A 14,824-nucleotide genomic window follows, 5' to 3' on the forward strand; every position below is an offset into this window, starting at 1 on the left:
ACACACACATTTGTAAACAGAGATGGAGATAGTATCCATGTGAAAAACTGCAGAACCATATGATAAATCAATATATCATGCATCTTTGACCACTTCCTGTCATAAACAGATAGCTAAGGGTTAATGTTCTTTTACCTGTAAAGGGTTAACACAGGTGACCAAAGACCTGACCAGAGGACCAATCAGGAAACAAGACTTTTTCAAATCTAGGTGGAGGGAAGTTTTGGGTGCGAGTCCTTTGTTCTTGGACTGTTCTTTTCTCGGCTCTGAGAGTGATCTTTCAATCTCCTGGCTTTCTAATCTTCTGTTTCCAAGTTGTAAGTACAAGGAAAGTAAGACAATAGGTTTATATTGTTTTCTTTTGTATTTACATGTATGTAGTTGCTGGAATGTGTTAAATTGTATTCTTTTGGAATAAGGCTGTTTATTCATTTTTTTCCTTTAAGCAATTGACCCTGTATATTGTCACCTATACAGAGACTATTTTTAATGTCTTTTTCTTTCTTTTTTATATAAAGCTTTCTTTTTAAGACCTGTTGGAGTTTTTCTTTAGTGGGGACTCCAGGGAATTGAGTCTGCAGCTCACCAGGGAATTGGTGGGAGGAAGAAGTCAGGGGAAAAATCTCTTTGTGTTAGATTTAGTAAGCCTGACTTTGCATACCCTCTGGGTGAGGGGGAAGAGAGATTAGATCTCTCGGTACTTGTGTTTCCAGGACTGGAAGCAGGGAATCTCCTAGGGTCGTCCAGGGAGGGGAGCCTGGGAGGAAGTAACAAGGAAACAAGGGGAGCGGGTTATTTCCCTTTGTTGTAAGACTCAAGGCATCTGAGTCTGGGGGTCCCCCAGGGAAGGTTTTGGGGAGACCACAGTGAGCTAGGCACTGTATAGTTCCTGGCTGGTGGCAGCAACTACAGGTCCAAGCTGGTAACTAAGCTTGGAGGTTTTCATGCTAACACCCATATTTTGGATGCTAAGGTCCAGATCTGGGAAGAAATGTTATGACTCTTCCTTTTCCCTCAACCCACCAATCTTTCCCCTTAGGACTTAGTCTAACATTATAAATCTGTGAAAGTCTTTAAATAGCCATAATTTCTTGCCTCTCTCCAATTAACCTGCTACAGAATTATTTCTTCCTTCTCTTCAAAAGGAGAATCCCTCTCCAAAATGACATGTTATTAATATCTCATCTTCGAGGACAAGGCTGGTGAAAGTTTAAGACCAAATACCTTGAAATCCTTAATGGCTAGAAATGGGAGCTTTATACTATCTGAAAGTAAAATATTTCTATGTAGCCCTGTGAAGTTTCATGATATCAAACCTCAAAGTTGTAATACTTATATATTCAGAAATGCTACAGTATTTATTAGGTTTCTGTAATGTTCTTAGTCATTTTTCTCTCTCAGCCTGAAGTTTTGTTCTTATTGTAACTAAGGGGCCTGACTTTGCAGGTGAAGGAATAAGACAAATAGTCCTGATACAATTTTAAAAGCCTCCAACATTTCTAAAGAAGTTCCTCTGAAATATAAGGAACGTACAGAATGTGTGATAGTGTAGTATAAATTTTATCAGTACTTGCTTGGAAAAAAAGACGGTTACTCACCGTTGTAACTGTTGTTCTTCGAGATGTGTTGCTCATATCCATTCCAGGTAGGTGTACATGCCGCGCGTGCACGTTTGCCGGAAACTTTTTACCCTAGCAACTCCAGTGGGCCGGCAGGTCGCCCCCTAGAGTGGCGCCACTATGGCACTAGATATATACCCCTGCCGGCCCGCCCGCTCCTCAGTTCCTTCTTGCCGGCTACTCCGACAGTGGGGAAGGAGGGCGGGTGTGGAATGGATATGAGCAACACATCTCAAAGAACAACAGTTACAATGGTGAGTAATTGTCTTTTCTTCTTCGAGTGATTGCTCATATCCATTCCAGGTAGGTGATTCCCAAGCCTTACCTAGGCGGTGGGGTCGGAGTGAGAGGTTGCGGCCTGGAGTACTGCAGAGCCAAAGGCCGCATCATCTCTGGACTGCTGAACCAGGGCGTAATGGGAAGCGAATGTGTGGACCGAAGACAAGGTCGCCGCCCTACAAATCTCTAGGATTGGCACGCAGGCAAGGAAAGCCAGCGATGATGCCTGTGCTCTGGTGGAGTGAGCAGTCACACGGCCCGTCGGAACGTGGGCCAGGTCGTAGCAGGTCCTGATGCAGGAGGTAACCCAGGAAGATATCCTCTGCGAGGAAATCGGCAGCCCCTTGACCCAGTCCGCTACCGCCACGAATAACTGGGGGGACTTGCGGAATGGTTTGATCCTGTCCACATAAAATGCTAGCGCCCGACGGACATCTAGCGAGTGGAGCTGTTGCTCCATGCGGGACGAATGGGGCTTTGGAAAAAGATGGGGAGGAAGATCTCTTGGTTAACGTGGAAAGCTGAGACCACCTTGGGAAGAAAGGCAGGGTGTGGCCTCAGCTGCACCTTGTCTTTATGAAAGATGGTATACGGGGGGTCTATTGTGAGGGCCCATAGTTCTGACACTCGTCTAGCTGAGGTAATGGCCACTAGGAAGGCGGTCTTCCACGAGAGGTAGAGCAGGGAGCAAGTAGCTAATGGCTCGAATGGAGGACCCATGAGCCGAGTTAGGACCAGGTTGAGGTCCCATGAAGGGGCAGGAGGGCGGATCTGTGGATAGAGACGCTCCAGCCCCTTCAGGAATCTCACCATCATAGGGTGGGAGAAGATGGAACATCCGTCCACTCCAGGATGAAACGCGGAGACGGCCACTAGGTGGACCCGGAGGGACGACAACGCCAGACCCTGGGTCTTGAGGGACCAGATGTAGTCTAAAATAGTGGTGACGGGAGTCTCCATAGGGCGAAGACCTTTCTCCGAACACCAACAGGAGAAATGCTTCCACTTAGCTGAGTAAGTAGCCCTGGTGGAAGGCTTTCTACTGCCCAGGAGAACCTCCCGAACCGGGGTAGAGCAGCGTAACTCGGAGCCTGTCAACCACGCAGGAGCCATGCCATAAGGTGCAGAGACGGAAGGTCCGGGTGATAGAGCCTGCCATGGTCCTGGGTGATCAGGTCCAGATGCAGGGGCAGGGCAACTGGGTTGGCTACTGAGAGGTCCAGCAACATGGGGTACCAATGCTGTCTGGCCCATGCTGGAGCTATGAGAATCACCCGAGCTCTGTCTCTGCGCACCTTGAGGATAAACCTGTGTATCAGCGGAACGGGAGGGAATGCGTAAAACAGGTGGGTCGTCCATGGGATCAGGAATGCATCAGCTAGAGACCCTGGCTCCCGACCCTGGAAGGAGCAGAATGCTCGACACTTCCTGTTCTCCCTGGACGCGAAGAGGTCCATCCGGGGATGACCCCACCTCTGGAAGAGTGAGAGGGCAACGTCTGGACGGAGGGACCACTCGTGCGAACGGAAGGATCTGCTCAGTCGATCCGCTAGAGTGTTCCGCACTCCCGGGAGATAGGAGGCGGAAAGGTGAACGGTATGGGCTATGCAAAACTCCCAGAGGAGCATTGCCTCGAGACACAGGGGAGGGGACCTGGTGCCGCCCTGCTTGTTGATGTAAAACATGGTCATCGTGTTGTCGGTGAACACCGCGACACAACGACCTTGGAGATGGACAAACGCTTGACAAGCAAGACGGACCGCTCTCAACTCTCGTATGTTGATATGGAGGTCCATCTCCTGAGGGGTCCACAAGCCCTGAGTTCTCTGGGCACTGCAGTGTGCCCCCCAGCCCAGATCTGATGCGTCCGTAGTCAGGGATGCCGAGGGCTGGGGCGCATGAAACGGGAGCCCCGCACAGACTACGGACTGGTCCAGCCACCACCGAAGGGAGTCCAGTACCCTCTGAGGGACGGTGACGACTGTGTCCAACGAATGTCTGGCCGGCCGGTACTGCGCGATGAGCCAAGACTGAAGAGGCCTCATGCGGAGTCGGGCATATGCCGTCACGAATGTACAGGCTGCCATATGGCCTAGGAGGGCCAGACATGTTCGTAGAGAGGTCAGCGGGGCCGCCTGCAAGCGCAGAATGATGGCCGACAGCGACTGGAACCTGGGCAAGGGTAGCAAGGCCCTGGCCAGGGTAGAGTCCAGAACGGCCCCGATGAACTCTATCCTCTGCGTGAGGAGCAGAGTATACTTGTCCACGTTGATGACGAGGCCCAAGGCAGCAAAGAGGCTGCTGATCCTGCGGACGTGGTCGCGGACCTGCAGCTCCGATGTGCCTCGGATCAGCCAGTCGTCCAGATAGTGGAACACGTGAATGCGGCAACGCCGAAGGTGTGCGACGACGACTGCCATGCATTTCGTAAACACCCTCGGGGCCGTAGAGAGGCCAAACGGGAGGACAGCAAACTGATAATGCTGGCGGTCGACTACAAAGTGGAGGAAACGTCTGTGCTGGGGGGCAATGGAGATGTGGAAGTAAGCGTCCTGCATGTCGAGGGCAGCGTACCAGTCTCCGGGATCCAGGGATGGGATGATGGTTCCAAGGGATACCATACGGAACTTCAACTTCACCATATACTTGTTGAGTTCCCCCAGGTGAAAGATGGGCCTGAGGCCGCCCTTGGACTTGGGGATTAGAAAGTAGCGGGAATAAAACCCTTTGCCCTTGTCGCTCTCTGGAACCTCCTCTATGGCTCCCTTGACGAGGAGCGCGTGCACCTCCTGACGGAGGAATTGCTCGTGAGAGGGGTCCCTGAAGAGGGACGGGGATGGTGGGGGGGGGGGCGAAGAAAACTGCAGGCGATAACCGGCCTGCACCGTACGCAAGACCCAACAGTCCGATGTTATTTGGGTCCACGCCGGGAGGAAAAAAGAAAGACGGTTGGAAAACTGCGGGGAAGGATCCGGAGGGGAAACTGGTACTGCGCCCTCGGGCGCACCTTCAAAATGAAGGCTTAGGTCCCGGAGGGGCCTTGGCGGAGCCTTGGTTCTGCCCCGTTTGGCCACCGGACTGTCTGCGGCGGTTGTTCCTGCCACGGACGGAACTGAGGGTACGGCCACCGCTGCTGCTGTTGGTTCTGCTGCCGGAATGGCCTGCGCTGTGTCGCAGGCATATGCATCCCCAGTGACTGTATTATGACCCTATTATCCTTGAGGTCTTTTAGTCTAGGGTCTGTTTTATTGGAAAACAGGCCCTGGCCTTCAAAGGGGAGGTCCTGGATAGTATGTTGGAGCTCCGGTGGAAGGCCAGAGACCTGCAGCCAGAAAATTCGGCGCATCGTGAGCCCCGAGGCCAGGGTCCGAGCGGTCGAGTCGGCAGCATCTAGAGAGGCTTGTAGCGATGTCCTCGCTACTTTCTTGCCCTCATCCAGGATGGTGGAAAACTCCTGGCGGGTGTCCTGTGGCAAGAGCTCCGCGAACTTCCCTGCCGCTACCCACGAGTTGAAGGAGTAGCGGCTGAGGAGGGCCTGCTGATTTGAGACCCTGAGCTGTAGCGCCCCCGCCGAATAGACCTTGCGGCCCAGGAGGTCCATTCGTCTCGCCTCCTTCGACTTGGGCGCTGGGGCCTCTTGACCGTGGCGCTCCCTGTCGTTCACCGACTGGACCACCAGTGAGCAGGGTGTCGGGTGAACGTATAGGTATTCATAGGCCTTCGAGGGGGCCATGTACTTCCGTTCCATCCCTCGAGCGGTCGGAGGGATGGAGGCCGGTGACTGCCAGATGTTAGCTACGTTGGCCTGGATTGTTTTTATAAAGGGCAGGGCCACTCTGGTGGGCGCATCAGCGGAGAGGATGCTCACCACCAGGTCCTCAATTTCAGATACCTCCTCCGCTTGCAAGTCCAGGTTCTGTGCCACACGTTGGAGGAGGTCCTGGTGTGCCCTAAGATCCAGCGGGGGAGGGCTGGAGGACGAGGTACCCGCCACTGCCTCATCCAGTGAAGACGACGAGGAAACCCCCGGCAACAGAGTGTCCACGGGGGGTTCCATCTGGGGCTGCACCTCCATCGCTGGAGGGAGCTCTGGGTCCTGGTGACTGGACCTGCCGTCTGCTTCCGGGGAGGGAGGGGGGTCTAGACACCGTTGCCTCCGGTGGCCTGCGTTCCCCCATAGGGCGGGGGGGTAATGTGTTGTGGACCTTGGGCTTGGCAATACGCCCATGGGGTCCAAAACCCCCACTGTTGAGGCCCTCGCTCTTGTGGTGGAGCGTCCTGGAACAGGGCCGAGCGTCTGTCCTGGCCCAAGGCATAGGCGCTGTCCACCTGCGAGGACACCGATGGTTCCCTAGAGGGCCATGGAGGCGCTGAGCCTGTTTGGTACGTGTCTCTGTGCGCCGACTCCGACGCTCCCCTCGGTGCCGAGGGTCGGTGCCGCGACCCGTATCGGTGCCGGGATCGGGAACGGCGTGGTAGCCGGTGCCGGGATCTGGAGCAGGATCTGGAGCGATGTCGGTGCCGGGAGCGGGACCGCGACCTTCGATCAGCGCGGTGCCGGGATGGCAGTGGGGACCGGGACCTGCCACCGGCACGGTGCTGGGAGGTCGACCGGGATCGGGACCTACCACCAGTTCGGTGCCGGGAGGTCGACCGAGGAGCCGAACGTCGAGGCGAACGGCTCCTAGAGTCTCGGTGCCGGCGATGAGAGGAGCCCGACCGGGACCGTACAGATGCCAATCGGTGCCGCGAGTACGACCGGTACCGCCTGGGAGAATGGTGCCGGGACTGTGAGCGGCGCCCCGAGCGTGAGCGTTCACGTCTCCGGGGAGATCGGTGCCGGGACTCTGGAGACAGCGCTCGCATCATCGGTTTGCCTCTGGAGGTTACCCGTCCCGGGGGTGCTGTCTGAGGCTGCGATGGCTCTGTCATCGCGATCAAGTCCCGTGCCGAGGCAAAGGACTCCGGCGTGGATGGTACGAGCAGCTCGACCTCTGATCTTAAGGGGGAGCTAGGAGGGGTTGGACTCGACGGACCTTCCGGGCCCGGAGTCAACAGCAGCCCTGCAGGCGGTGCCGCGGCCAAGGTAGGTGCCGGGCGCTCCACTCGGGCCTGCCTCGATGGTGTTGCAGACGCCGAGGGTCGTGAGTCTGCTCCCGGTGCCGGGGATGGTCGGTGCCGGGGAGTCTTGCCGGTGCCGGCGCGGTCCGGTGCCAGAGTAGAATTGGCTGACTGCGCCGCCGGTGCCGGAGTCAGAGCCGCTTCCATGAGGAGAGCACGGAGCCTTTGATCCCTCTCCTTCTTCGTGCGAGGCTTAAAGGCCTTGCAAATACGGCACTTTTCACTGATGTGCGATTCCCCCAGGCACTTGAGGCATGCGTCGTGGGGATCGCTAGTAGGCATTGGCTTTTTGCATGCCGAGCACTGCTTGAAGCCCGGCGAGCCAGGCATGGGCCCGGTGCCGGGGAGGGCAACAGCCCACCCGCGAGCAATGTTAGACAACTATATACAACTACGACTACGAACAAAGTACAGGAGAGCTAGGTACGTGGAGGACAGCAAGACGCACTCCACAGTTCCAGCAATCGACACAGCAGTAAGAAGGAACTGAGGAGCGGGCAGGCCGGCAGGGGTATATATCTAGTGCCATAGTGGCGCCACTCTAGGGGGCGACCTGCCGGCCCACTGGAGTTGCTAGGGTAAAAAGTTTCCGGCAAACGTGCACGCGCGGCGCGTACACCTACCTGGAATGGATATGAGCAATCACTCGAAGAAGAACTCATACTTTACATATATAACAATATGAAATACATGCTGGTGTGGTAAACACACACACGCTCCTTACTTTAAGTTTATCTCAACAAGGAATTGCATTTATATGATAGTTAAAAATATAAAGGATGTTATTCTACATCAAATTCTATAAAAATATCTCTAAAAACTTTGTTTCCCCATATTAAATTCTGTTAATCTTTTTCATAAGGGCATGGTAGATGGATCAGTGCCTAGCTAGATTTTTATATACAGGGAAGGGTTGCTAAAAATCTTCCACTGGTTGACAAGACAAATGCTTATATATCTCCACCCATGATAGAAAAAATAAAGCCAGCTTACAAAGCTTTCTGCTGTGCAATTTGTACAGAAAACTATGAATCCCTAAATAAACTTTTAATTTGACATCCAGTGTCAACCTTAACGCATCCATGATCTGAACTATCACGGTTAATGAGAACTATTTTTTTCTTACGAAAACAAAAGCTGAAAGTGATGATTAATATAAAATCTCCCTCATTATACTCAGTCAAGGCAAGTGTTTTGATTGCGTGAACATGGAGGATTTGAAGAGTGGACAGAGGTTCACTCACTTTTTACTCACATCACAGAAGTCTCTTAAAAAAAAAGTTCTAAAAAGCCAAACTTCCATCCTCTCTTGAAAGTCTTCCCATCCCCTATTAAAGTATAGCTGCACCGGTCAAAAACGTCAAATCAACCAGGCTCATCAGGGGATCAAACAGCTGATTAATTATTTAAGCAAATAGCATCCAAACCTATAGGGATCCCCCCTCACCGCCCAACAATAAGAGCTGTGTAAAACAAGATAATTGCTATAACCTGGCAATCTGTGCTGCAGTGACAGGCAAAGCATAATCCAGAATTAGCCCAGAACAGCAGTAAAAGAAAAAAAAATAGATGTACTGAATTTTAATAGGGAGTAGTAGTTTTTTTTAAATCATGAACAAGGTTGTATTTACGGCCTACTTAGGAGCCATTAACTGCACTGATGACCTAAGATTAAAAATTAGTGGTTGTCTTAATATGCACTTTAGTAAATCTATGTGGGGAAAGAACATAATTTTTCATTTTACTGTTACACTTGTTCATTGCTTTAAAAAAGCCTCAGAGAACAGTTACAGCTATATTCACTTTCTGTAACTTCAGTCATGCATATAACAAATACTCTTGTTAGTTTAGTGAGGCATTTTTCAATTCCAATATTAGTGGAAAAATTATTTAACAATTACTTGGCCAATCATTTTTTAAATTTTCTTTATTTAAGCTGTGTGTGTTATTAATCAGGGTTCTCATCCGTTACCATCCTGTTTATCCTCCATTCTGCACCAAGCCATAAATAATAAATAAGGCTAGGTTTTAGTCACTGATATTTTTAGTAAAAGTCATGGACAGGTCACAGGACATAAACAAAAATTCAGGGGCCCATGACCTGTCCATGACTTTTACTAAAAATACCTGCCCTGACTAAAACTTGGGCGGAGGGCCATGGGTGCTTGGGGGAGCAGTCTGGGGGCACCATGAGTGCTAGGGCCCAGGACCCCCGTTGGTGCTGGGGGAAGGGTGGGTTGACGGGGCTAGCAGGGGCTTCCTAGCCAGCTCTACAACCCTGCAGCTACTAGGTGGCAGAGGCAGGGGCCAGGGTCAGCGGCTCTGATGCTCCCACCACAAGTGCCAGGAACCTCAGCCAATGACAGCTGCAGGGATGGGGCCTGCAGGCGCAGGCAGCACAGAGATCTCCCACCCCTCCACCACCTAGGAGCTACAGGGGGGGCCATGCCAGTGGGAGCAGGGGAGTCCCCTGCCCCAAGGTAAGCGCCAACTCTCTGCCCCTAGCCCTGAGCCCCCTCCCACATACTCAAACCCTTGCTGCTGGCCCAGGGGCTGCCCGGCTCAGGCAGCCCCTGAGCCAGCACCAGCCGCTGCAGAAGTCATGGAGGTCACGGAAACTCATGGAATCAGTTACTTCCGTGACCTCCATGACACACTCGCAGCCTTAACAAACAACAACATCTTTGTGATCCTGTAAGTATAAACACTGAAGTCAAAAATCTAGCCCACTTAAAAGTCTTCAGGAGAATTACTATACAAATTATGCTCTGCAATGCATACACATCTATTATTAAAATGTTTTAATTAGCAAAATGCATAGTTATACTTACAAGCTGGTGCTCTAATCGTTTGATAGTTTCATCTTTTTTCTTCAGATCTTCTTTAAGCTGCCTGATCTCATTTAACAGATCTTCAGTCTGACATATGAAGTAATCGAAAAATAGGCAACATGAAGTTTTCTACAGGGGGGTAGACAACTATCTAATTTAACATCTCCCCAGGAAACAGTAAATCAAATGATGCTGAAGCACCAGCAGGAAAATATGCATTAATCACGATGAATTCTTCCTAAAATATGTTAGACTCTGCTTTCATCTCATTGTCCACATGCTGACATGGGCTATATGTACATAAGCTGAATTTACAGCTAAAAACAGCGGGGAAACTTGGCTGAACTGAACATCTTTATTCCAAGACACAGGGTTGCGCAAACACACTGTTTCCTGTTAAATTTTTAATGTACGCTAGTTCCAATAAAAGTATTTTAAGCTCCTTTTTATTCACAATGGCTTTATGATCTTTCAAAATTACATAAGCTGTTGAGAAAAAGATCAACACTGAGAATTACTGTGTATTTATAATCCTGTTTATCTAACAATAAGCAGCAATACTATAATTTGTGTGAACTGCAATTTGAAAATTATCACATGAAAGTAGACTAATAGAACAGAATGAAAATAACAATAAATCACACTTTATAAAAAATTAGCAAACAAGGATAACTATTTCTTGCACTGGGCAGAAAGTCCTGTTGAGCTGAATTTTAACTTGGATCAAACAGGAGACATAAGACTTCAAGAGAAAAATGTTTATGCAATGTTTTCAAGGATTTTTAACCTTGACAGCTATGAAATTGAGTTTTCTTAAAAATACCTCAGAAAAGAAAAGAAGTTAAGTATTTATCAGTGAATTAATCACAGTGTTCAGCTACACAAGGCATTGTGGGGGCATATTTTTAGTTAATATTTGCATATGATTTCAGTTTAGTAAAGACTGCTTTTATCTGCTGTGTTAGGATGAAACACTCAGATTCAAAGATACCTTATGGTAATGCAAACCACACACAGCTACTCATTAAAAAGAAGATTATTTAAAAAGTCACAAGAACTGAATGTCAATTAAACCTGGTGTGGTTTTGAAAACAGAAGGCAATACTTTCTTTTTCTAGGAATCATTCGTGTTTCAAGACTACATTTCTGAAAGACCTGAGACAGTAGATGCAGTTTAACTAGCTCAAAAGATGACCACAGTACAAGCAGCAGAAATACAATTATATTGCATGGAGTGCCTGAAACATAAGTATTTTATGTCCCAGTCTTGTTGTTGGTGTCTCCTTGCAGCCATGACTTAAATGGAACTTCACAAAGGAGCAAGAGTCCATCTCTGCAGAGCCAGCTACAGGACTATATTCTAAAATGCAGGCCCTTTCCAGTAGATAGCCAAATCTAAAAAATAGTCTTCTAATTGTATTTGTTTCTTAGTTCTGGTCCATTTTTAAAAAATGAATCCTATACTATCAGTTTCTTGCAGCTGCTGCCTATAGACACTGGTGGATTTTATATCAATTAAGTGAAACATACTCAAATACTACAGCGATGGACAACAGTATAAAATATTTTTTACAAAGCAGCACCCAAAACACATACCAGATCAACTGAAATGGAAAAGGAAAACCAGTTCTCTTTTGGGCCACTCAACTTCATCAGTGTTCCTTTTAAATATCTATTGCAATCAACTCACATCCTTGATTTTATTGTGTTTTCAAAGTTCTTCCCGCAGAAACACCTGCACTACTGACTGCAAGTTCTAGAACTTTGCAAATTGGTGGATAAGTGAACAAAAAAAGAATTGTAAATATAACAAAATACATAGATAAATCCTTTAATTGCACTGTGATCATACTTCAGAATAAAATAGAACACTATTTTACAGAAGTAATAAAAACTTAGCAATGAGACTACAATTTAGCACTCATGAAAATGCTTGTGGAGAAGTAGAGAGAGAGGGCCATATTTGGGGAAGATTTTCTGGCGGTGTAAATTGTCATAGGTTCTAAGGCCTAGCTCGTTTCTGTGAAAATTATGGGACATATAGATCAGCAAATATTTAGGATAAAGACAATCTATAAAATTAAAACCAAGAACTTCACAAGCCATTATTGTAACATGTCAACTGCAAATATGAAAAGGCATCATTTTTTCAATAACGAACTTGTGTCAATTTGAAAAAACTTTAGATGGTATAAAAAACAAGTCAGCAGCTTTTGGGGTTTGTTTGTTTTGAAGTGTAGGAACCAAGGTGTAACAAAATACTACACAAGAAAAGGTAAAAATATACTTTGTAGCTTATTTTCAAGTTATATTGCCATATAATTTGTCCATCTGTGGCTTACCTATTAAAAAACTAAAGAGGTAATTTATTACAATGTCAAAGAATGTATTATCCCCATTGAGCTGATAAGACCATTATAAATATAAGAACGGTTTCTCACCTCAGCTTTCTACTGCCTTATTTGATCTGGAAGTACTAACTTTACAGTCATGTGCAGTACTGATAAACACAAAGTTATGCTATTCTGCAATACAATCAATGTCAATTTACCTTATATATAGGCTCAACATCCTGTGGTTCTGGGCTTGATGGTATTGAGAGAGGGATGTCCTGAAGACAGACATTCTCATCATTCTGCCAGAGAAAAGGAAAGGAATGAAGGCCCGTTCAGCTTGTTTGCTGAATAGCTAATTCCCAAAGTCAGTTTCAGACACCAAAGTATAAACACTGTGAGCTTTGCTATTATATTAAAAGAGTTGAGATTAACTTTTTCAATACTACCTGGGAAGTCTGCCATGAATCAGAATCAAGAACAACATTGCAAAACTAAAACAAACTTTATAAAAATAAGAGAAACCCTTAACTTGCTTTTTAGATCACATTTTCATGACATTCTTCCTTGCTCTTCTTGTACCACCATTTGCACTGCATTTCCACTATGCTTACAAGGCAAAGTAAACTGCAGTTATGCAGTTCTGGAACAAAATGTATTTTTAATGCTGTGACACTATACTTATATTTACTATTGTACTGTTTAGCTGGTACCATCTCTTCACTTACAATCTGTGCCTTATAGAATGGTCTGTCAAAACATCTCCCTAATATTAACAGTGAACCACATACATGTGTTATAACTCAGAACAAGAAACCTGTCCCCCAACGGTTCCAAATACCTGTCCAGAAAAATAATTAGTGAGAGGGACACAGTGGAGTGGTAGACCAAAGAGCCCTGAATTAGTGTACCTTGTTACTGAAAACCAGGCTACATTTGCAATGTTTCACTTTTCAGAATCCTATGCATCTGAGTTCTGTCTCCATTTAACGGTTGCAATAATTAGGGAAAAAAATATAACACGACTGAGCAATATTAAAATGTGACTCGCACCTAAATTATACTAAAATAGTTCTTACTTCAACTAGAGATTATTTCTTAAACTCAAAAATATTTTTGCTTTTTAATAGGTTGACTAACACAAAATGAATCTACAGGTATCAGACCCTATTTTTTTTTAAATCAGCCCTAATATGGTGCACAGTGAAAGAGCACATTTTATTTTTAGCACTGCATTCTGAAATTAAGCACAGCCAGTACAACTGCAAAGATCGTGAAAAGATGACAAAAGATAATTGCATAACTGCTTCCTGAAGCATTTAAACAGCCATGACAAACAGCTGATAATATAAAATGTTCTGTACCAGTGATACTGTCTTGAAAAGTCAGTTATGTCAAAGAATAAATCAGACAAAATCATTGGAGAGAGATTCTCATGGTACATTACCACTTTTGTATTACGTTTCATATGTTGCCTCAAATCACTACACACCACCACAACAAACATTACAATGCAACACCCTATTTTAAGGTTCTTCAAGGCTTCACTCCTGCTCCCGTGCTATGGAGAAAAAGGGTTCTCTTTCTGTCTAGCTCACTAGCTTCTGAAAAGGATGGGGATTATTTGTGGTTGCTATCCCGGGTCACTTGGAAGGATGAAGAGTGATCCTGTTCGTTTCTCAATATTTGCTCAGTGATCCCCATGTGCTCCAGGTAGCATTTGGAGAACTGTAATTTTCCAGGTTAACCTTCAATTTGCTTGTAACCAGGCAAAACAAAGAGTTCTAGTCACACTACTAGATTCCATGAGTGCAAATGTGCCTCTATAGCCACAGATTGATTAAAAACCCTAATTGGTCTTACTAAAATAATTGCCATGGATATCGGTGTTTTGCCCCCTAATCCATGTGAATTACTTCCCATAGAATTTTACAATTAAATTACACAGGCCACTTGACACTGAAGGAAGAGAGATCTTCTGATGCTTTTTATAAAAAATAGCAAAAAAGTTATATGGAAGGAATTACAATGTAGTTTGAACTGGTAAAGTATTTTAATGAGAGTCCCCTGTACATGTTTGCTTCTTCATTTGCCAGCATCCCTCTGGCAGCAACAGCCATACATCACAACCCCAGCATCCTTAAACACTGTAGAAATTACCACTTTTTTTTTTTTTTTTTTTTGTAAAAAATGGGTTTGCTATAATAAAGTTTAAACTGAATTTACACTCACAAGATACACCTGCTCCTTACAGTACCCTCTCTTCTGCTCTTTTTAACATCTGACTATTGATTCTCAACAGGGTCAAATTTCATGTTAGCTTTTCTTACTGAAGGCTTTTGACCACTTGGTGGAGACTAATTTAGCTTAAGCATCACAGGGCATATAGAGTGCTGTCCACTTCATCAGCTGCTGCTTGTTCCTTCTGCACAGCTTGCTAATAAATGTGACATATGCTCATATGGGCAGATAACAGTCCACTTTGATCAAGATATTTGTAGGATGATTTTTATTGTAATATTATTGTATAAAAACATTTTAAAAGGAGTAAAGTACTGCTAGGCCTCAGTAAGAAGCAAGCAGTATCTGGTGAATTTCATTAAAAGGCATTTGCAGTGTAATGTTAAGTTAAATGGTTATG

At 46.5% G+C, this 14,824-nt stretch overlaps 1 protein-coding gene across 7 annotated transcripts in view; it reads right to left on the bottom strand.

The window, feature by feature from the left end:
- CCSER2 (coiled-coil serine rich protein 2) overlaps positions 1-14,824 on the bottom strand; it is a 148,420-nt gene that overhangs the window by 39,285 nt on the left and 94,311 nt on the right. For all 7 annotated transcript variants that reach the window (XM_050958550.1, XM_050958547.1, XM_050958553.1 and 4 more), the window contains 2 exons: positions 12,402-12,485; positions 9,851-9,937 (listed from right to left, as the gene is read on the bottom strand). In XM_050958550.1, coding sequence (XP_050814507.1) covers positions 9,851-9,937; positions 12,402-12,485 — 171 coding nt within the window. The remainder of the gene's footprint in view (positions 1-9,850; positions 9,938-12,401; positions 12,486-14,824) is intronic.

This window comes from Gopherus flavomarginatus, chromosome 6, assembly GCF_025201925.1.
Source record: "Gopherus flavomarginatus isolate rGopFla2 chromosome 6, rGopFla2.mat.asm, whole genome shotgun sequence".
Taxonomy (NCBI): Eukaryota; Metazoa; Chordata; order Testudines; family Testudinidae; genus Gopherus; species Gopherus flavomarginatus.